At 41.7% G+C, this 22,797-nt stretch overlaps 1 protein-coding gene across 1 annotated transcript in view; it reads left to right on the top strand.

The window, feature by feature from the left end:
- Positions 1 to 22,797, top strand: part of RAB3A (RAB3A, member RAS oncogene family) — a 109,340-nt gene that overhangs the window by 71,709 nt on the left and 14,834 nt on the right. Inside the window, exon 3 of the mRNA XM_068233778.1 lies at positions 8,200 to 8,318. Coding sequence (XP_068089879.1) covers positions 8,200 to 8,318 — 119 coding nt within the window. The remainder of the gene's footprint in view (positions 1 to 8,199; positions 8,319 to 22,797) is intronic.

The raw sequence follows: 22,797 nt of genomic DNA, 5'->3' as shown, positions 1-22,797 counted from the left end.
TCTCAAAAAGGCTAATACCTCGGTCATAACCTTAGTGAAAAGCCAAGGTGCTGATGAAAGACCAAAAGGTAATGCAGTAAACTGGTAATGTCTTACCTCCTTTTGTTGATGAACTGCAAACCTTAGGTAGACCTGTGACTCCAGGTGTATGGGTAGGTGATGATAGGCGTCTTGTAGGTCCAGTGAGGCCATGAAGCAATCTTTCTGCAGTAGATTTAGAACTGATCGAACATTGTCCATTTTGAACTTCCTGTACTTGATAGACTTGTTGAGCACTTTTAAGTTGAGGATGAGCCTGTGGCCGCCCTGCTGTTTCTGGACCAAGAAGATTGGGGAATAAAATCCCCTTCTTTCTTGACATAGAGGGACCCGTCTTATAACCTTTTTTGTAATAGATCCGACACTGCATCGTGGAGAGCTGCTGCCATTACTGGCGAGGATGGCGGTGGTGTTGGGAAGAACCTTGTTGGTGGAGTTTGCGTGAATTCCAATCTGTAGCCCTCTAATACTATCTTTAACAACCATTCGTTTTGAAAGAGGGTTCTCCAATTCTCGAAAAAATGTGACAGCCTCCCTCCCACAGGAATCCTGGCGTCATTGTTTTTTAGATTGATTTGTGGAGGTAAGGAGAAAGGATGACTTTACTTTCTGATCTTTCTGGGGTTTCCACTGCCTTCTTCCAGACCTAAAGCTGGAATCCTGACTCCGATGAGCGAAAGGAACGTTTGAATCTAAAAACTTTCTTCCTATCTGGAAAATTCTTTTTGTTATCTGCTGATCTATCTAAAGTCTCCTCTAATTTTGTACCGAACAACAAATTCCCCTCACAAGGCAGTCCACATAGTTTAATCTTTGAGGAAACATCCCCATTACAGGTTCTGACCCAGATGCCTCTCCGGGCTGAGTTTGCTAGAGCGGACGTTCTTGCTACTAATCGAACTGAGTCATCTGCGGCATCACAGAGGTAATTAACTGCATGAAAAATATTGGGAAAGGACTTCAAAATAACTTCCCTAGGAGACCCTGCTATGTGGGCCTCTAACTGTTGCAGCCAGACCTTAAGAGCTCTTGAGAATGCTGTGGCTGCAATCGCTGGCTTAAAACTTAAAGTGGCTGCCTCCTATGTTCTCCTGAGAAGGTTATCCACCTTCTTATCAAGAGGATCCTTTAATGCCCCAAAATCCTCAAATTGAAGGGCTGTTCTACGTGATACCTTAGATAGATGTATCAATTTTAGGAACTGGACCCCAGTGTCTCTGGTCATCAGGCTTATAAGGATATCGTTTCCCCATAGATCTAGGCCAAAAAGCTCTTTTTTCCGGATTTTCCCATTCTTTGGATATCATGTCTTTAAAGTGAACCTTAAGTGTCCCAAAAAAAATGAGTTTTACTCACCTGGGGCTTACCTCAGCCCCCTGCAGCTGATCGGTGCCCACGACGAGTCGCTCTGATGCTCCGGGTCCCGCTGGCGGCCACTTCCGGTTTCGCCGTCAGGACCCGTCAGGCTGGGGAACGCGGCTGATACTACGCGTTCCCAGCCAAAATAGCACCCCTATGCGGCCATATGTCCGCATACGGGTGCCTATGCGGACATATGGCCGCATAGGGGTGCTATTTTGGCTGGGAACGCGTAGTATCAGCCGCGTTCCCCAGCCTGACGGGTCCTGACGGCGAAACCGGAAGTGGCCGCCAGCGGGACCCGGAGCATCAGAGCGACTCGTCGTGGGCACCGATCAGCTGCAGGGGGCTGAGGTAAGCCCCAGGTGAGTAAAACTCATTTTTTTTGGGACACTTAAGGTTCACTTTAAGGGAACTATGAACCGGAATAAAGTTCATCCTATTGTCATTCAGAGATTGATACATTTTATCCAAGGTAGATAAACTCCTCTCCTCCTCTTTAATGTCCATTGTAGCATACATTGCACTTAACACACTATCCATATTATCAGTAGAGAAGGCAAACTTCTGAACCTTGACACAGTCTAATGGTCCATCATCTTCCCCTTCAGAGACAGACATTGCCTCTAAAGAAGATATTTCCCCTTCTGATAACTCTACATCGGAGTCCCCTGTGTGACGTTTCTTGTTAGTAGATTTTAAACCTTGCAAGGGGGGCCCTGATACCACCGGGGAGGCTGGCAATATAGGCAAGGATAGATCAACTGTAGCAACCGCACTGGAAGCAGTAGCAGACGTGGATGCTGAAGCCGAAGAATCCTTAAGTCTGTAAGGTTGAAGTCCTTCCCGACTTCACCCAGCCCATAAAGTCCTTAAATACTGCAGGAGATTCCTCCTTAACTACTTCCTGAATGCAAGACTGACATAAAGGCCTAACAGCAGCCACAGGCAATTTTGCTGTACAGAAAACGCATTTCTTGACATCCTTCTTCTGCTCAACTACTGGTGCAGATGAAGTAGAAGACCGAGAAGTAGAATCACTAGAGGAGCGAGTTTGACTCTCATTCCTCCTCCTGGTATCTTTAACTTTAGCAGCCTTATCAGTCTTATCAACCTTGGGCTGCAAAAGAAACAAACAAAAAAAGAATACCAGTGACGTGATGCACTAAACATATGCTGCTGATACCCCTGACCTCAGTAAGGTAGCTGTACATACCACTGCCCCGGGGTCCTGAGCGCTGTCTGTAGTCTCCATGCTGGCAATACCACATACACCCTGCCAGTCCGAGACCAGGACCTTAAATAGTAAAATATGGGTGCGCCAAAAATTACTCACCCCGAAAACATGCGCTCAGGAACGGAGTTCCAAAAGGCTCCCTGTCAGGTGCTTGTGTCTCTCTCTGGCACCGAAGGGGTTAATCCATGCCGCCCTCACTTCCGGACGCCAAAGCGGAGATCGCCTCCCCCCAGTCAGCTGACTGGTCCGTCTCCATTGGCGCTCTCAAAACCCGGAAGTAAGGTGACGTCACATCCTGTCCGGTCACCTGACCTAGACGGCCAATCACATCACAGCAGCCGCCTCTGATCGCCGGCGCGCACTTTTCGCTATACCAAAGCCCGCACTCTGCCTCTGTAACTCCAAGGGGACGGATGCTTCTCCCAGCTGATCCTGCCTGGCTAGCCCTACAAGGAGAACCTCCGCCCAGGACCCCGCAATCTAGCGTCAGTCCTCCTGGAACATCCTCCTCCGTCCGTGGACAGGAATAAAACTGAGGTAGGATGTTTGTGGCCAGTCCTATATAGCCGGCAGGGGACTACTCAATTAACCTCTTCCTGTCCATCAGTGTGTGGAAGGGTAATCTCTCATTTGGGTTGCTGTCCTGGAGACGACCCTGGGAAAAAGTGCTTATCATAGTCCAGAAAATACGGTATGTCCCTATCACAATGAATGGTGACAATATATTATGTGAAAATATAGGTGTAATTGGCGAAAGAGGCGTGTTTTGTGGTCACCGCGCAATCTATTTTTCCATACCGCTCTGATAAACAGGTAGACAAGGAGAGCTGACCAGTCCACTTAGGGAGAGTTGACCAATCCAACCAGTCAATCGCCTATATACTGTTATATACTGGGTTCCATATACAGAACAGCCCCAGTATCTGTTCATACATAGCACCAGTATATATATATATTTTTTTTTTTTTGGTGTGCGTTGGAAGAGGGGTAGTCTTATACCGCGAGTATATCCCAAGCTCTATATTTTAACTGGAAAAGTTGGGGGGTCGTCTTATACGCCCAGTCGACTTTTATACGCCGGAATATACGGTATTTTAACTTGCTACATGTAGGTTTAGTATTGAAGTCTGTCTGGTCTCCATTGCAGTACACACTCATAACATATACATTATGCAACTGACCACTGTGAACCTAGCCTAAGGATCCTTTTACATTACATCCTTTGTGTTGCCAAATGGTATGTATGATGACTCGCTGTTTATACAATTCTATGGGGCTGTTAACACCCCTGCGTTGTAACCAATCCGGTTATTCCAACTCTCTGCATGCGGGCTTTGAATTAAAGTCTATGTACTGTCTCCCATGCAGTTCACACTCATTATAATATGCGTGCAGCATATACAGTGTGAAGCCAGGCTTTGTCTTAAGAGAATGTATTTGTTACCTGGAGTGAGAATCTTCAAAAATGTATTAGCTCTGACTCTTGATGAAGTCTTGAACTGTAATGGGAAAATACAACATGTTAAATTTCATTGTAGAGTTGATGAAGTACCGTACTTCTCTGCTGCAAAAAAATAAAACCCATTGTGTAGCTATTTCACTAGTGTGAAGTCCAGCTGAGTTATGCATCCTGATATTCAAATTAAAAAAAATGTAATCTTTGAGCTGTAGTATTTTGAAGCTAGGTAATTTGAGTGTAAACACTATGTAACTATTATCAACACATACTTAAGTTTTAGCTTTTTACATAATTTAGTCAAGATTCTACAGTACTAGTAGTATTCACTTATACATTCCCTGCATATCTGTTGTGAATCCCCTGAGAATGTTGTGCACATTGAATAGAGGCTTGAGTTAGTCTACTGGATACTTTAATTGTGTATTAATCTTTTTAATGTACTTTCTATTAGAGTTAGATGCTGTAATTGTGTCGATTTTGATTTAGTTCACAGAAGTCAAACTAGAGGCCCGACTCCAGCCAACCCTGACATTTTATGTGGCCAGTGAGAGGTTCTAATATGCATGGTTGTACGCAGTGAAAGAAAGGGGAAAATGAAGATAACCAATCTGTGCTGTATCTGTGCGCACAGCAAACTGGAAATTACAACAGAGCAGGATGTCCTGGTGCTTTTACTGGCAGAGCCTGGCATTTCCATTAAGAAGGCGAGGTGTAACCAATGTATGTAGGCATGCATCATTGTATGCCTTGTGAGCATGCCTGCATTGCACCCTCCACATCTTTGTGGTTGTATGTAGGCAGGAGACAGGTCTAAAGTTGGTGTGCATGCAAAAAGCATGACATATTTGTTCTTTCCATACACACTTCCAAAAACTGTGAGTTCTGTACTCTGTTCTTTTTATGCAATACAGCTGTTAGCTGGTTTGGAGCTGCCACCCCTATCACCCACCTGCCTGGGCATCCTGCAATGCAAATGTAACTTCCAGTTTGCTATGAGTGCAATCATGAAATAAAGTATACAGCACAGTCTAGTGTGCTCAGTTTTTTCTTTTACTGCACACTGCCTTCCTATCCAGTTCCCCAGGATGTCCAGGAATATTAAGCTGCCATCTCTCTGGGGACAGGGCACTGGTGTGCAGTGGCCACATTCAAGTATTGCACATGTTTTAGGGTACCCACCGAAAAACTCCCCCTGTTAAATCTTAAAAGCAAATTGGCCTGCTACCTGGACTGCATTTTTAGATATTGGCCCACAGCTAGTGTGTAAACAGTGAAAACAATCCAGGAATTATAGTAGCTCTTATGATCATGGTGTGGTGTTAAAGTGAACTAAGCAGCTCCTGGCTTCAAATAGCTGCAAGGGCTGCCATTGTTCAGAAGCTCAACCCCTGCTGTTTTACAACTAGCATTGTCCAGGCTAGGTGTGAAATTCTTCAACTGTAACTGATGGTTTCTGTTTGAAGTACAATGGGGGTTTGTTTGTGGTCAGTTAAGTCTGAGGTGATTTCTTATGTGCTCCACAATCTCCTGGTCAAGGACCGCAGGTCCTTTGCGGACGGACAAAGTGGCTATTTTAACCCTTAGATGTAAAAAATATGAGGTAAATTGAAAGTTGTTTTTTTTTTTTTTTTTATATATAATAAACCACATTTTTAGAATGCATTTTTAATTTGCTATAGAGCTGCCCTGGGTGTTAAAAATGATGCTCGGTTCACTTTAACCCCTGTAGATGAAACTTGGCCAATAACTGCATCTGCTGAAAATCCAACGTGTGCCGCAGTCTTAGTGGAGGTTTACATTTCTGTAACATACTGATAATCATAGTGTGATTAACACCAGCCAATCCTGTCTAAGTTGCCACAGTTACCACACAGTTCTCACCCACTAGAGACTTCTGGAAGTAAATCCACTGTGAGCACAGTAAACAATTACGATTGGTTGGTGTGCCCATGATACAATCACGATTGTATGTACAATTGTTAAAATAAAGTTATTGATTTCCCACTGGAAATCAAGGTAATTTTGCTGCCACCACCCTCCAGACTGAAACTTGGCAAAGAGACCTTGGAGCTAGCTATTCCTAAAAGGAAAAGTGGTTAATTACAACCTAACTAGCCAAATCAATTTATATAAAAATAAATAAAAAGTAATGCCTTTTTTAATTGCTAACTGATATAGTTAAATTATGAAAGCTTTCTGGGATCTAGTCCCCTTCTTAGGGCATATTTCCAGATATTAGCTGAAGTAAAACACTGATGCAGGTAAATGGTAAACACAAAGATGACAGTTGTTACCAGAGCGTGTGGAGAGAACACAGATAAGGGGTCTCATTTGAACCTCTGGCTGAGGCCTAGAAGTGTTATGCTAGGTACATATGAGATTTACTGTCAATTTGATTTTTTTTTTTCCAACATGTCTGATCTGATTTCTGATCGATTTTCCATAGAAGTGAACAGGAAGTTGATCAGAAATCAGATCGGACATGTTGGAAATAATCGATCTGACAGAAAATCTGCCAAACAATCTCATTGTGTGTACCTAGCATTAACACCCCTTGGGTTTTGGGGACACTATTCTTGGGACACGGCTTTTTTAGCAGGTTTTGTCAACCTCTGATTTATAACCAATCAACAGGGGTGCTTGAAAGCCAGCAACTTTGTGATAAGGGACTATACACTGGTCGATTTTTATTTTTTTTTCTTTTTCTCAGATTTATTATTATAACCGATAAATGAATCGAATGGATCAAGAATAGAGTTGTCATTTTGATGTAGAATCTATTCTTATTAGCCAATATTCGATCCAATTTTTTTTTTTTTTTGGTCACAATTTTTTTTTAAGTTTTCAATATAAAACAGATAAACAGAACAGTTGTATAAAGTGCATCGAACAAGGTAGCATATCTATACAGGTATTATACAGGGTACAATAAGGTCTGCAAAGCAGAAATACTTTCACATAGACAAAATATAGATGTCAGCAGCCCATGGCAACTATACTGACATCATGATCTTACACAGTCAACATCTAGCAATTAAAGGAGTTCAACTGGAGTAGGCCACCACACGGGATCGGTGGTCTGTTTGCTCGCGACTAAGTGTATCCGTATAACATCCCTAGAAGTCTGAGGGTTATGAACACATGGCATTTGAATATTCATTGTTCTAATATCAAATCAGACTATGCTCTGTATAGCTATTGCGCTGCGCACTTTAGGAATCAGGTGGGACAGGATCACCTGAAAGAGGAAAAGAGCGAAGGAGGAGACAGAAAATAGCAGGAGAATTGGGGAGGGGGAGGGGGTTACCGAGCCGCCACTACCCCACCAATCTTTTTAGCAGCTGTATAGATGTTCTTTTGACCAGGCACAGCTGGGTGGATTTGTGCCGACTCTACTGCCGTAATAGAGGCTGGGAGCCAATGTGAGTAACAAGTGAAGTATGGTTTCCAGATTTTCTCAAATAATGGAAGTGTGTCTTCCGCGATGGCCCTCATCCTGTCTCGATCAAATTTTTAAATGAATTGATCGAGTATGTTAAGTTATTTTAATCAATGGAACAATAATTGAGAGCTTTTTATTATGTATTCGATCGACCTTTACTCGATCTGATTAATCAGGGTGTTTTATTTTGAGGTTGGTTATAGCCTCCGATTTAAAGGTGGAAAAATGGACAAAAAATCAACCCTAGTGTATGGTCAAAAAAATTGATTCATGATCAATTAATTCATTTAATTTGAATCAATTCTAAGAGTCGATAGGTAAATCAATTGTCCTATAATCGACCAGTGTATGGCAAACATAAGTTAATTACCTCTATGTTCTGTCAAAAGGGATAGCTAGAAAGCGTTAACACTTTGCTAGGCTGGGACATTGCGATTTGAAATTTGATGTATTCAATATTAAATATATTGAATGGGTCACACATAGAAACTCTATATATTTTGTGTTTGCAGGAACTTCATCAAATAGTAATAGTTTAGGTTGTTGAACATGGCACTTTCAAGCATAAAGCTGTGAATCTTGTATTACACAAAACTGACAAAGTATAGAAATGTTTTCATTTCTAGCTTTTTGTTTATACTGTACACTAACTTTGTTTTCTAGGATACTGCAGGCCAGGAACGATACAGGACAATCACCACAGCCTACTACCGGGGGGCCATGGGATTTATTTTGATGTATGATATTACCAATGAAGAATCATTCAATGCTGTACAGGATTGGTGAGTGCTGAAATATGCTGATACTACTTGTATGTTGCGCCGTAAGAACAAGTGCCCCTAACTCTGTTTGTCTATGACGAATCCATAAAGTATTAGAATATTGCTCAAGTTATCAGTTTTGTTCTATTTTGCATGCCCTTTTATTTTTAATCCACTGTGAAAAATCAGTATAATTATCCCATTCTGGAATGCCTCTATTTTAATGAGTGTGAAACTAGCTTGACCCGCTCATTCAGTTGCAAAGTAGTGTGTTCTGTATCTGGTATTTTCTTAGCTGCTCAATAGCTGCTACAATCTGAACGTCATTCTGTGCTGCAGTGGAGACCTGACATCTGTGCATCTAAAACTGCACACAGTAGTACTGTGGTTACAGAAGATCTAAATTCTTTAGTTCCGAACATGTAAAAATTCTCTGTACATACATACTGTATTACACACTGTTCTAGAGGTAATTCTTTATGTAATACATACCCCATTTGGACTGTGAAGAGGCACAGATGATGATTTTCCTTCTGCAACACTGATCTATTTTTGTGTTGTAATGCGATCAGGTAGGTAGGGGCTTTTGACTTCAAAATGGGAAGCCCTACATAAAGTTACAGATAGTTGGGCAGCACGGTGGCCTAGTGGTTAGCACTCTTGCTTTGCAGCGCTGGGTCCCTGGTTCAAGTTTTGTATGTTCTTTCCGACTACAACACATAGACGTAGGACTACGGTAGGGATTAGATTGTGATCTACTCTGAGGGACCGTTAGTGACAAGACTCTATACTCTGTACAGTGCTGCGGAATATGTTGGCGCTATATAAATACAAATCATAATAATAGCTAGTTTGGTTGAAAATGACATCTGTCCAAGTTCAACCAGAAAAAAAAAAACACAATGGCTATCATTCATAAAAGCATGTGCGGTAAAAAAAAAAAAAAAATCTGTGCAGGAAAATACAGCATTCAGTATTTTAGACTCCTGTGTGCGAATTCATAAAAATCTTCACAGGTGCGGTAGAAATGCGGTGTTTTACCGAACTAAAGTGTCGGTAATGAGAAGAGTAGCAGGCTGAGTTGATACAGTAAAGTGGATCCGAGGGGACGATTTGCTCCTTAAAGGAGTGATCAGGCTTTTAAAAGAAAATAAGTTCTACTTACCCAGGGCTTCGTCCAACCCCAAGCTCCCAGCATGTCCCTCGCCGCAGCTCTGCCCGCAGCCGTTCCCCGCAGCTGCCTCCCGGTTCCCGGCGTTGACGTCAGGCCGACCTGGAAATCGGCCTGGACTGTGCCTTCGCCACGGCGCAGTCAATCACTGCCACGTGGACCGGAGCGTACTGCGCAGTAATTGACACAGTAATTGCTCCACGTGGCAGTCATTGACCGTGCCGCTCGCGCAGGCCGACCTGGAGGTCGGCCTGATGTCATCGCCGAGGACCGGGAGGCAGCTGCGGCGAACGGATGTGGGCAGAGCTGCGGCGAGAGACATGCTGGGAGCTTGGGGCTGGACGAATTTATTTTAAAAAGCCTTGATAACTCCTTTAAATTTTACCCTTACATATAGCTTTTAGGGCACTTTTTTAATTATAAAGCTGCGCCCCCTCTCCTCCAACGCCTCGGCGTTCTGTGTCCCATGCCCCACAGGCTCATGGGAACTCAGCCTTGGAAGGAGGAGGCTGTCATTGAAGGAAGAGGAGTGGGCGTTCCTAAGCAAGAGCAGCTGAACTCACACAATGCTCGCCTGAGTTCAGCACTTGTCGCCTGGTGTCAAGTGCAGCGATTCTGGCATAGGGATCACTGTAGTCAGAATTTGTTTAGAAGGCTGTTTGGAGGTCCGGTAGTGTGGCTGATTGATATTTATTTTTGATTCCTGTCCCCAAACGTCCTCTGCTCGGCCCCCCAAACCTCCACCACCCACGCCCCCCCCCCCCCACCCCCCAGATACAAATACCACAGGCTTTCCCCAGACTCCCCACATCCTAAACGCTGTAGATCTTATTTCCGGCACCATGCGCTGGAAAGCATCATGGTTGCCATGGCAACTACACTGAAGCCAGGCTGCTGAACTGTACGCATCAGTGGGCTTTGACGGTGGCAACTGGCATGCAGGGATGATGGAGCGGCTTCTAAGGAGTGGGTGCATGTGTGTGTGGTGAGCTGTGGGTGCTGCACAGAAATATCTGTTAGAGGGCCAGTGCACATCAAAAACCTAGCAGATCCGCAAAACGGTAGAGGTTTTTGAAGCAGATTTTCAGAGCGATTTTCTAAACATGCCTAGTGTTTTTTGGAGAGTTTTTTTTTTTTTTTTTTTTTTTTTTTTTTTTTTTTTTTTTTTTTTTTTTTTTTTGTGTGTGTAGCAGATGTCATATTTTGTTACAGTAAAGCTGTTACTGAACAGCTTTTGTAATAACGGCTGGAAAACCACTCTGATCTAGTGGTTTTATACTTTCCTCTACTTTATCATTGAGGCAGAAACGCCTCAGAAATGTTATGAATGCTGCAGGACAGGAGTTTGCGTTTGGGGGGAAAAAAAAACCCTCTGGTGTGCACCATCCCATTTACTTCCATTAGACAAGCTGTTTTCCCCCTGCAAGCATTTTAAAAAACGCTTCAGAGCCGCTCTGGTGTGCACCAGGCCACGCTGATGACAGCACCTTCTGTTTCTGAGAGATGCATGTGGAAGAGAGAGAGGGAGTGTGTGTTTTGCATAAATGCTATGCATGTGTGTGTGGTGTATGTGTGTGTTTTGGAGTCTTGTGTAATTCCTGTGCATGAGGTTGGTGTGTGTGCGTGGTATATATGTGGGGACATTCACACTGAGGGGCCTGATATGTGTGTCTGATGTCATTGCATATCATGTGGTGACCATTGCACTAAGGGAGCCCACTGCTGTCAGTCATATAGGGGGGTCAGCCACGCTGATATGAGGTCCGATGTCCTTGCATATCATGTGCTAAGGGACCAACTGCTGTCAGTCATTTAGGGGGGGTCAGCCGTGCTGATATGAGGTCTGATGTCCTAGCTTGCCAAATGTAACATTTGTGCTAAGGGGCCCACTGCTGTCAGTCATATGGGGGGGTCAACCGCGCTGATATGAGATCTGATGTTATTGCATATCATGTGGTAACAATTGCGCTAAGGGGCCCACTGCTGTCTGTCATTTGGAGGGGAGGGGGTCAGCTCCACTGACATGAGGTCTGATGTCATTACATGTCATGTGGTGACAATTGCACTAAGGGGCCCACTGCGGTCGGTCATTTGGTGGGGGGGGGGCAGCTGCACTGATTTGAGGTCTGTTATTGCATATCATGTGGAGATCTAATCCCTACCAGTCTTATCTTTATGTATATATCGTAGTCTAGGGCCAATTTTAGGGGGAATCCAATTAGCTTATCTTTATGCTTTTGGGATTTGAGAGGAAACCTGAGTGCCTGGAGGAAACCCACACAGACACTGGGAGAACATACAAACTCCTTGCAGATGTTGACCTGGCTGGGATTCGAACCGGGGACCTAGCGCTGCAAGGCAAAAGTACACACTACGCCACTGTGCTGCCCACACCCTTATACCGAATGCTTCAGGTACCTGGGTGCAACAGCCGTTACAAAGCACTCCTAGCTCTGCTGAGATGGACTGGTTCTGAAAAAAACCTGCTGCCACCATAACAAAAAATTACAAATAAGTAATCATTATGTCACTGCAGAGTAATACTTTTATCTGATTACAATTTAAAAAAAAATATAGTTTTATAAATGAAATTAGAAAATGTATCTGCAGGCTTTCTGATGTTAAATACACATGTGAAAACAGGTACCCAAGGGGTTATAAACACAGCCTGGGGTATTTATGGGAAGCCGTCTTTGTTCCCATTGCTCGGCTGCTGTCTGTCTCCATTAACTTTGCTGTTATCGCTCTCTTATCTTCTCTTCAAAGCAGGCGGTATTCTCTGTGCCATTGCCGCCTGTTCTAATCGTTATGAATTGACATTTACTGACGTGTTGAGATAATCACTGCACAAAGTGCTCCGTAAAGTCAGCTGTTTTCTGCATTACCGCACGCGGTAATGCTTTATGAATGATAGCCATTGTCCTGAAACCACACTTAAAGTGGACCCAAATTAAAAATACAAAATTTCAGAAATAAAACCGATTTTCTAAATTATAATAATAAATAGCAGCCTTTTTTCAGCTGCATGATGACAAATATAAAATATTTTACATTTATTGGAGGAACCCCTCCCTTTTTTTCAAATTGCTGGAATTTTTCCGGCAAACTGGTGGAATAGATGGTGTCCAGCAATGGAGGAATTGTTAATGGCTGCCCCCAGTATAACCCTAGCTATGAAAAGAGAAGGGTGAAAAGCATGCACTATAATTATCATAGGTTTGAAGGAGTGTTTATTTATCTTTGTATGTGTCAGAGTGGTGCAACTAAATACTTTTAATTAAAAAAATGTTTGGTTTGGGTCCGCTTTAACCAAGTTGACCCAGAGGTAAGTGCAAAACCTTTACAAGACTTCAACCAATTAGCCTTAAAAAGGGTAAAAAATTATTCCTGACTCCAGTTCGTAGTCTGCTTACTCCCTGGATCAACTCTGCTGAGAATTAACTAGTAATTATAACCATCCTTCAACGCAAGGAAAGAATTCAAGCCTCTCCACTTTCTCCATTTGTAAAACAATATCTGTAGTATTTTCAAAGCCGTTGTCTTTATCATGAGCCTGCCTCCCCATCCACCCTTTTTCTGCTGTCAAGTTTCCCAATGTGTGTGGTGGAAGGCCCCTGTCCTGTAAGGGCTGGTTCACACTGCAAGAGCTTTTTAAACTGTAGTGATTTGAAAAGCTCTTGCTAATGCTATGGGGGATTTTTATAAACTTGCTCAGAGAAGAACATATAGTATTACATTAGCAAGAGCTTTGAAAATCACAAGAGCTTAAAAAGTGTGAACCAACCCTAACTCTTCACCCATACTCTGAATGAAAGCGGTTTCCTGTTTCCAGGATTTTTGAGCTTCAAATACCAATACATTAAAATACTTTATTTGGCAGAAAGAAAATTTCAGTATAGATACTCAAAATATGAGAATACTGAGCTGGTAAGCATTCTGGAGAAGCAAGGAAGTGTCTAGTTTGATGAGAAGAAAATGTTTTGTTTGTAGAATAGAATTAGTAAATGAAAGAAGGTAAAAGGAATGCATTTGTCTGGCAACCAAAAGTTCTTTGACACCGTTAAAAATTCATCTTTTCACCACTGAAAACTGTCTTGGTCCTCTACTGTAAGCAACAAGTTTGGATTCCCCAAATAAGAAATGAGCAAAAGTCTGTCATAGGCTAAATCATGTTTGCTTTTAATTGTCCACAAATTTTAAAACAGGCAGCATTGTCCAAAACAAGAGAATTGGATAATTAATTTGGAGCATCCGGGCAAGTAACCATACAGTAGAACCGTGGTTGTTGAGCCTAATTTGTTCTGGAAACATGCTTGTAGTCCAAAGCACTATTTCATCCAAGTGATTTTAGAATTAAGAATTACCAGTAATGAAAACTCAGATTATTCATTCCACAATCCAAAAACATTTATAGAAAAATATTTAATATTTTTTCGCCTTCCTCTGGATCAACAGGGGTATGTGAGGGAGCAGGCTGGTGTTGTACTTTATACTGGTTGAACTCGATGGACGTATGTCTTTTTTCAACCAAAATAACTATGTAACTATGTAATACAAAATACAGGTAGTCCCCAGTTAATGAACGAAATGGGGACTGTAGGTTCATTCTTAACCTGAATCTGTTCTTAAGTTGGAACACTGTGCCATCTGTCCCCTGTACGTCCTATGTGCCTCCAGTGTCCCCCTCTGTGTCACCTCTGCCCCCTGTACCTGCTTATACAAGTTTAAAAGCCATTTTTTATTTGAATTTTTTAAAAATTGATTTTCTCAAACTACCAAGTCCAATTTGAAAAAAGTTTGGCTTGTTCCCATGGAAACACAGAATCCATGCCATTTGTAAGTCGGGGACTACCTGTACTGTATAAAATAAAAATGCATACTCTATAACAAATTAACCTGCGCATTGTTTTGAAATGAATCGTGGGCGGTGGAACTGATACAGGTTGTTAGATAGGAAGACTTTCACTATAACTAACAGACTTATTAATATCTGGAGCCTCAAGTTCCGTATGTACTTGAGTAGAAGCTGACTCGCCCCTCCCCTCCTCCCTAGATTACTTTTATCTGATTACAATTTAAAAAAAAAATATAGTCTACTCTTGATCTATTAGCAATGATTCATTGAGTCACCATGTGTATGGGCGGTTTACTACAGGCATTGTATCAAATGCAACTAAGACCATGTCATGGTCAGACCATGACACCGGTGTATGACGAATATATCACAGGGATTTAGTGAGCCTAAAATTATAATCCCCACACCAAAAAAAGTGTCTGGCTGGATTTCGATCCCTTTCTGGATGTGGTTAAATAGTTAGAAAGCCTTTTCAGTTGGATCGTAAGAGTTAATGATATAAACATTCTTGGAGTACAGTTCTCCTTGCAAAATTACAAATCTTCCTTGGACAAGCAAAAAGTGAGCACAATTAATATTGTGCATATGCCTGCACACAGGTAACAACAACCCCGTGGCTAATTTAACCATAATTGCTTACAAAAGAAAGAAAAGCCACCATGGATATGATACATTAATTAATATCCACTGTAGTTCTCAAGTGGTAAATGTAGTAATTTTTATTTTCAAACTTAGATGACGTAAAAACAATCTAAAAACCTATTTAAAATCTCCCAGATTAAACCTAGTGTAATTGGTCCTCACCGCTTAAAATACAGATCACTAAGCTTAATGTCCAAAACAACTCATCAGATGGCAAGCAGGTAAGGACAATGTGTGACCCCTGCGATTGCACCCTGCCACAAGTAGGATACATTGGTGACGGTAAAGTGACACACACACTAGTCAAGTGCCCAAATAGCATACAAATTGTCAAACCTACCCCCCCCCCCACATGAGTGCCCCCTCCACATGTGTAGCGCAATGGTGACAATGTAAACACGCACACACACACACACACGCACACACACACAATTTGAGTGCCCCACAGCATGAAAATATCACAAGTGAGGTGTGATAGTGAATAGTGGCTGAGAAACATTGCGTTAAGCTGTATATATTAGGCCTTTCTGTCCGAAGCCTGCTCTACATGAGTTAGGCGGTATGGGTGAGCCTGACTAGTCCAAGGAAAAATAGCTGAAAACTGTATGGAGGAGTCAGGCTCATCCAGCAGTTCTAACGCAGGATTCCATCTTTTCCCATGCATTTTTTGCTTTAAAATTCACTTTTTTTATGCACGTTTTGGCATGCTCTGGACACCCGCATGCGAAACACTTGCACACGATTGCACATTTTCGTGAAAAGTGGGTAAGTAGTGGCCTGTCAAAAAGGGAAAATTAAATGTAATTAGCTTTTTGACATGATTTTGTGTTTAAACTTTGATTATACTCAAACTGTATTCTAAACCCTTGCTTGACACATTTTGGTACATTACAGGCAAAAATTTCATGAAAACTGATTCAACCACTTTTTGCACAGAAATTCAGCAGAAATTGAATGCCAGGGAGGTTAAGAAATGCGTGCTCATGTACAAAAAAGCTGTACTTCACCTATCTCTGTCCCTCAAAATTCCATAATCCATAGCATCTGTCTAGCACCGTGAACTCCTTGTCCTGGCTATTATTTCCTACCTCATTATATCACATGAAATGTTACATTTTTTTAAGTAGGGTAAAAAAATGTGGTAAAGTTACTTCACCATACATCCTCTTTCTTCCTCCTACACCCTTCAGGGGACCGCACACCATACAATTATTATTTTTTTTTTCAAATTTGATTCAAGCATTCCGATCCAATTTTCCGATTGATCGGAAGTCTCGGTCAGAATCTACGAGGTACTACACACGTATTTTCGAGATTGCAGCAATTTCGGGAGAAAAGATCGTAAATTTAGAAAAAAATGGTTGGCTAGAAAAATCTAGAGAAAAAAGTGAATAAATTCTGGTTGAATATAATTTCACAATCCATCACACACCATACAATTCTGGATAAAAGTGGTCTGAATTTTCCAACATGTCTAATCTCAAAAAATCATGAAATTTGATCAGATTTCTTGATCAAAAACAAAAGCTTTCGATTTTTTGGGTATTTATCGTATTGGTATAAATTTGGATCTTTTAACTTCCTTAGCGGTAATCCAGAGTCAGGCTCGGGCTGTAAATCCTGAGCTCAGAGCGGTGACCCCTGAGCTGGATCCATGGGAAGTATGTAATTTGCAGGGCTGCCACAGATCTATCTAGCAGTATGATTTTTGTCTAAATGCGTGTTAAAAAATGCAACACTTTCAGACACAAAGATCTAGAAATTATCATAACACCAGGGAGGTTAATTGTATGTTGTGTAGCCACTTTTTTTTTTTTTTTATATGATTCACTTTCCACTTTGACAAAGGCTTTCCACTTTGCATTCCTGGGTTTTTCCCTTTTAAGATTCTTGTCTATTTTGGATATTTTGTTATAACACACATCAGAATAGATTTGCCTTGTCTTGCTTAAAATATCGCAGAGTAGCATACCATTATCACCAGTCTGTGTGTCTGTAGCGACTGGATGCAATCACTAGGTTGCAGTTTGGTACAAGTATAGGTGACGCAAAGGGTCAATTAGGCAGGGGTTAAAACCTAACCACAGGGGAAAAACACTTTGTTTATTGTGACACTGTCACTTCAAAGTTTGTAAACTTTTTTTTTTTTTCCTTTACTTTTCAGTAAATGATTGCTGCTACAGCATTCACTTTTAAACCAGTGCATGCACATGTGCACAAGCGGAGCATTTATCACTGGACGTGACTGTAATGCTAGGTACTCACGATACGTTTTTTTTTTCTGCTCGATTTTCTTATCTTCTGCTCATTTTTCTTATGGTTTTCCATTCACTTCTATTAGAAATCAACCAGAAAAACAATCCGAAGGAATATTGGACATGACGGAATTAATCTATCGGCCACGAAAACGTATGGTGTGTACCTAGCATAACGTCCGAAAATGTTTTTTTTTTGGGGGGGAGGGGCAATTAGGACGTGAGAGTCATGTCAAAGAATCTAAAGTAGTTAATGGCCTAATCTACTCCTGACCTCGTTCCTTTACTTCCTATTTCATCTCCCAGCTCTTAATAATCTTCATCTCTGCATGACTATCTCCTGTTTGACTCTTATATTTTTATGTAAACATTTTCCCATTCTAAAGGTGCCTTTATGCTGGGTACACACTCTGCGTTTTTTTTCGGTCTTTCTTCCGTCCAATTTGATTCTGTTATCTTTTCTTATCGATTTCCATTCACATCTATGAGAAATCGATCAGAAAAACAATCGAAAAGAAGATTGGACATGTCGGAAATGATCTATTGAATCATCTATTGAACATAAAATTGTATGGTGTGTACCTAGCATTACACTTTGATCGATCTTCAGGGAATCTAATCCCCCCCAAATGTCCGGTTTACTTTCAGTCAATTTTGACCAAAAATCAACAGTATTAATTGAGCAGGATGGAAGAGCTAGGACGATTGGGGGCAGGAGCATCAATGGGTCAAGAGACCATAGTGCTGCACTGGAACGAACAGTGCAACACTGCAATTCAATAGATTAAAATCTGTGTGTGGTAGAAATCTATTCATATCCATTCCTGAATTGTTTCCTTTCAGAGAGGAATCAATCTTTTTGCCACATTGGGTGGCAATCTATAAGTGTATGGCCAGCTTTACTAAACAGTCAACAAGAATGTTTTGTTCTGATTTAAAGAAAAAAAAAAAAGAAAGGTTCTTGCAATGCAACAAGCAATGTTTGTGTTGAACTTGAGTGCCCCATTTTGAAACCAACACTACTAGATCCTGGGAAATGTTCTGAGGGTCTGTCTGCACCCTTCACATATGCTTTTACACAGATCTGTACTTTTGCATACCACCTGAATATTAGGCAGTCAGATAAGTGAGCCCCCTGGAGCTTCTTTCGGTCTTCCGTCTCCTGTACTGATATCATCCTTTTTTTTTTTTTTTTTTTTTTTTTCCCCGTTTAAACTTTTGCATTAACAATTGTTTGTATTTATCATAATCAAATACAAAACCCAAAGTGACAGTCTTAACTATAGTTTTCAGACCCAAACTTTTACAGTATTCTCCATGGCTGTGGAGTTGGAGCAATTTAGGGTACCTGGAGTCGGATTCATAAAACTGAGGCGTCAGATGTTTTTTGTACCGACTCCACAGCCCTGGTATCCTCATTCACATTGGCAGTGACTTGCTTGGATGGACAATAGCATTCAGCTACCTGGCCATTAGTACTTTCATTTTTTTTCAGAAGCAGACATAGGGCTTGATTCACAAACCGGTGCTAACTGTTAGCACGGGCGTGCTAAACGTTAGCACGTGAAGTGCCACTCACGGACTTTTGCGCGCGCAAAGTCCAGCGATCGTGGACATTTGCGCGCGATAACTCTGACTTTTGCGAGCGATCAGCAAAGTCCGCAAAGCGGCACTTCACGTGCTAACTGTTTAGCACGGGTTTGTGAATCAAGCCCATAATCTTCATACATTCAATTGCTGAGCTTTGTAAGTTTGAAATGCCTTGTATATCGTGCTTTTCCAACCAACTTGAAGAACAAATGAGTATATTGAAGTAAAATAAAAAATAACTCCCGCTCTAGGTTTACCAATTCTATCCTTGCACAGGCACAATCTGTTTAGAGGAAGGTGAATGGGACATGCCTAATGCAGGGTTATGAGTATCAAATGGAATGGAATAACCCCCACATACTTGAATTCATTTCTATCCCTGCCATCCATTTCTGGCAGCGGGGCGGGAACGTGTTTCTGGACCAGATAGTGGATCAAAGGAAGCTTATATCCTTTCACAAACTATCACGCAGTCATCCAAATCTCTCTCAAAGCTCACTTCAGGTTTATGCAGTTAAAGAGACACTGAAGCGAAAAAAAATATTATAATTTGTATGTGTAGTACAGCTAAGAGATAAAACATTAAGATCATATATATCAGTCTAATTGTTTCCAGTACAGAAAGAGTTAAGAAACTCTAGTTGTTATCTCTATGCAAAAAAGCCATTAATCTCTACGACTTTCAAAGTCGTGGAGAGGGCTGTTATCTGACTTTTATTATCTCAACTGTAAGTGAACTATTTACTTTTTCTCTTCCAGAGGAGAGGTCATTAGTTCACAGACTGCTCTGAAAGAATCATTTTGAAGTATTGTGTAATCTGCACATATTAGAGAATGATGCAATGTTAGAAAAAACACTGTATACCTGAAAATAAAAATATGAGAATATTTTCTTTGCTGCTAATCTTCTAGTAATTATTCATAGTATACAACCAATTCACTATATCATATATTTTTTTTTCGCTTCAGTGTTTCTTTAACACCTGCATTGTTCTCCCCAAGCCCTATCATAGTTGCATAGTTATTTGGGTTGAAAAATCACTTGCATCCATCGAGTTCAACCAGGAAACAAAGTACAACACCAGCCTGCTCCCTCACATATCCCTGTTGATCCAGCCCGCCTGCCTAATCTTTGTGAGTGCCTGGCTGTCATCTGCTCTCTTCCTTTCTCTCCTCCTTACTCCACCCCTATCAGAACAGGCCCACCAATGCTGTAAACCTGGATCGTGTAATGCAGGCAACAAATCGTGTAATGCAGGCAGCATCCTCTATGTGGCAGCAGCACTACACACTGGTACAGCAGACGATCTTTCTCATTCTCTACTGCTGACACACTACTAGAGAAATGCTTGCGTGTGCCTCTCATCCTTATTATTTACTGCAGTCCTAGCTGGCCCCGCATCCTCCATGTGTTGCTGCAGTGCTGGGCTAAGCTTTTCCTATGTCTTTAAATAGCCTACCATGCAGTGTGTGTAGTTTCAATGTTTGTGTGTGTACTGTGTGATTTCTCTGTATCCACTGTCTTGTTCTGCACTGAATATATTTACAAACATTGGCCTCAGTTCACTAAGATCATGCTGGTGATAAGGCAAGCGAAAACTTACCACCACACATCGATCGGTATTTTCAGTGTTCATTCACTAAGAGTAGGTCCACACTATATGCGGTTGCAGAATGCAATCTGCCTTCCAGGTTTCCGGTTGTGAAAAACCAGAGCGTAAATTGACAAAAAAACTGATCAGTGCTGCATTTTTGCAGCACATTTCCAATCCATGCAAAACACTCTGTGTCTGGGGAGCAGGGAGAGCGCCATGCTGGAGGGGGTAGCAGCCAAGAAGGGGCCCAGCAGGCACAACGGTGGGGAAGGGGGCTTGGACTCTCCCTCCCTCAGCTGGGTGCCCCCTGCCATGCTCCTTCTCCAGCTACTTTTGTTAAAATCATTGCCTGCGGTGAGCGGGGAACTCACTTCCTTTCATTCCACCGCTTGCCGCGTCACTACCTGCAATGCCGTCCTCTATACTTCAGAGGGCGGCATTGCAGGAAGTGATGCGGTGGAACACGGAGGTGAGTGAGTTCAATGCTAGCTGCACGCTATGATTTTAACAATAGTAGGTAGAAGAGGAGCGGGGAAGGGGGACACCCAGGTGAGGGAGGGGTCCGACCCCCTTCACACCGCTACGCCCGCTGGCCCCCTTCCTGCCTGCTACCCCCTCCAGCATGGCAATCCGGATCTCTCTCCGTTTCTGTAGCCTGTGTAGATTGAGATCTGTTTTTGTATTGCCTTCACTACTCCGTGTATCCAGGAGCGTTGTGGGGGCAGTGAAGTCCCAACAAACCTGGATTCTTCTTTCAGTTTTTTTTTCATGGATCCCCAGATCAGTCTTTTTAAATGAGTGAAGACAGCTGCTATTTTTAACATTGGTATCCTTGTCTCAGTTTTTTGGTCCGGGCCCAAAAACGGAGCAACGGATACGTTTTTAAAATAAGTGTGAACCTAGCCAAACAAGCTTGCCTTATTAAGGTGTAGAAATAAGTTTCCACTGTGAGTTATTTTATCACTTTAGTCCTTAAGTTACCTCCTCTGTAGTTATTTTCACATGCAGTTAATTAACAGCCGGTCTTTAACTTTAGAATTCTATAGTTATTTTAAAGTGGATCCAAGATAAACATTTACTCATTGCATAATTGTGTTCCTTACATATAGTTTATAGGGCATTCCTCAAGCTCAATACTTTTTTTTTTTTTTTTTTTTTTTTAATACTCTACTCTAATTCACTATAAACTAAACAAGCCTCGCCCACAGCTTCTCCAGTGCCGTGGCATTCTCAGATCCATGTAGCAAGGGCTTATGGGAGCTCATTCTGGGCAGGAGGAGTTTTCTGTTACTAGCCAGAGATTTCAGAGGGGGGGGGGGGGGGAGTGAAGTTTTCACAGGCTGAGGGCTGGAGATGCAGAGCAGCTATCCTGTGTGTAACAATTACAAACCGAACATGGCTGCTCTCATTGTATCACAGGAAGAAATAATCTTATACTTTTGAAGCTGTTTGCAGCTAGATTTGCTGTGTAAACTTTAGATAAGATATATAGACCAGTTACTTGTTATAGTTAGTTTTTTTTATCTCGGATCCGCTTTAAGGATTGAAACGTTGACTTTAGAGATCTCTCCTTAACTTAAATACAGAAGAGTTAACTTCAGGTTTGTCTGAGGTAAATTGTTTAGGGAACACGACATGCTTTATCACCATGGTGATAACACTAGAAACTGCTCAAACGTTATAAAAGGATACCCGAAGTTACATGTGACATGAGATAGACATGGGTATGTACAGTGCCTAGCACACAAATAACTATGCTGTGTGACTACAGTGTGACTCTCACTGATAAGAAATTCCAACTATAAAACATTTTCCTAGCAGAAAATGGCTTCAGAGAGCAAGAAAGAGGTTAAAATGGGAATTTCTTATCAGTAAGGGTCACACTGTAGTCACTCCCTGTCTGAGTCAGGACTGACTCAGCCACTTACATACCTGATATTTAACTATTTCAGGCAGAGTAAGAAAAAAAAAAAAGTAACAGCATAGTTATTTGTGTGCCAGGCACTGGACATAAAGTTGTGTTCAAAATGATTCAACCCCCACTGAAATTGAGTGTTTTGGCCAGTTTGACATTGATTTTGATCATTTCTGCCATCTTGTTTACAATTAAATCAGAGGCACTTGTAAGTCTGACAAATATAACATAACATTTATAATGAAATGGCCACAAATTTTATTTTCTGTGCTCACACCATTATCCATTTTATTCAACCCCCAAGTGACATTCATTCTTAGTACTTAGTACAACATCCTTTTCCAGTTCCAACAGCTTTTAAAAGTGAAGCATAGCTTGACACACGTGTCTTGCAGCGATCTACGGGTATCTTAGCCCATTCTTCATGGGGAAAAGCCTCCAGTTCAGTCACATTTTTAGGCTTGCTCGCTGTAACTG

Source organism: Hyperolius riggenbachi, chromosome 1 (assembly GCF_040937935.1).
Source record: "Hyperolius riggenbachi isolate aHypRig1 chromosome 1, aHypRig1.pri, whole genome shotgun sequence".
NCBI lineage: Eukaryota > Metazoa > Chordata > Amphibia > Anura > Hyperoliidae > Hyperolius > Hyperolius riggenbachi.
This window is presented reverse-complemented; position numbering and strand designations above follow the sequence as displayed.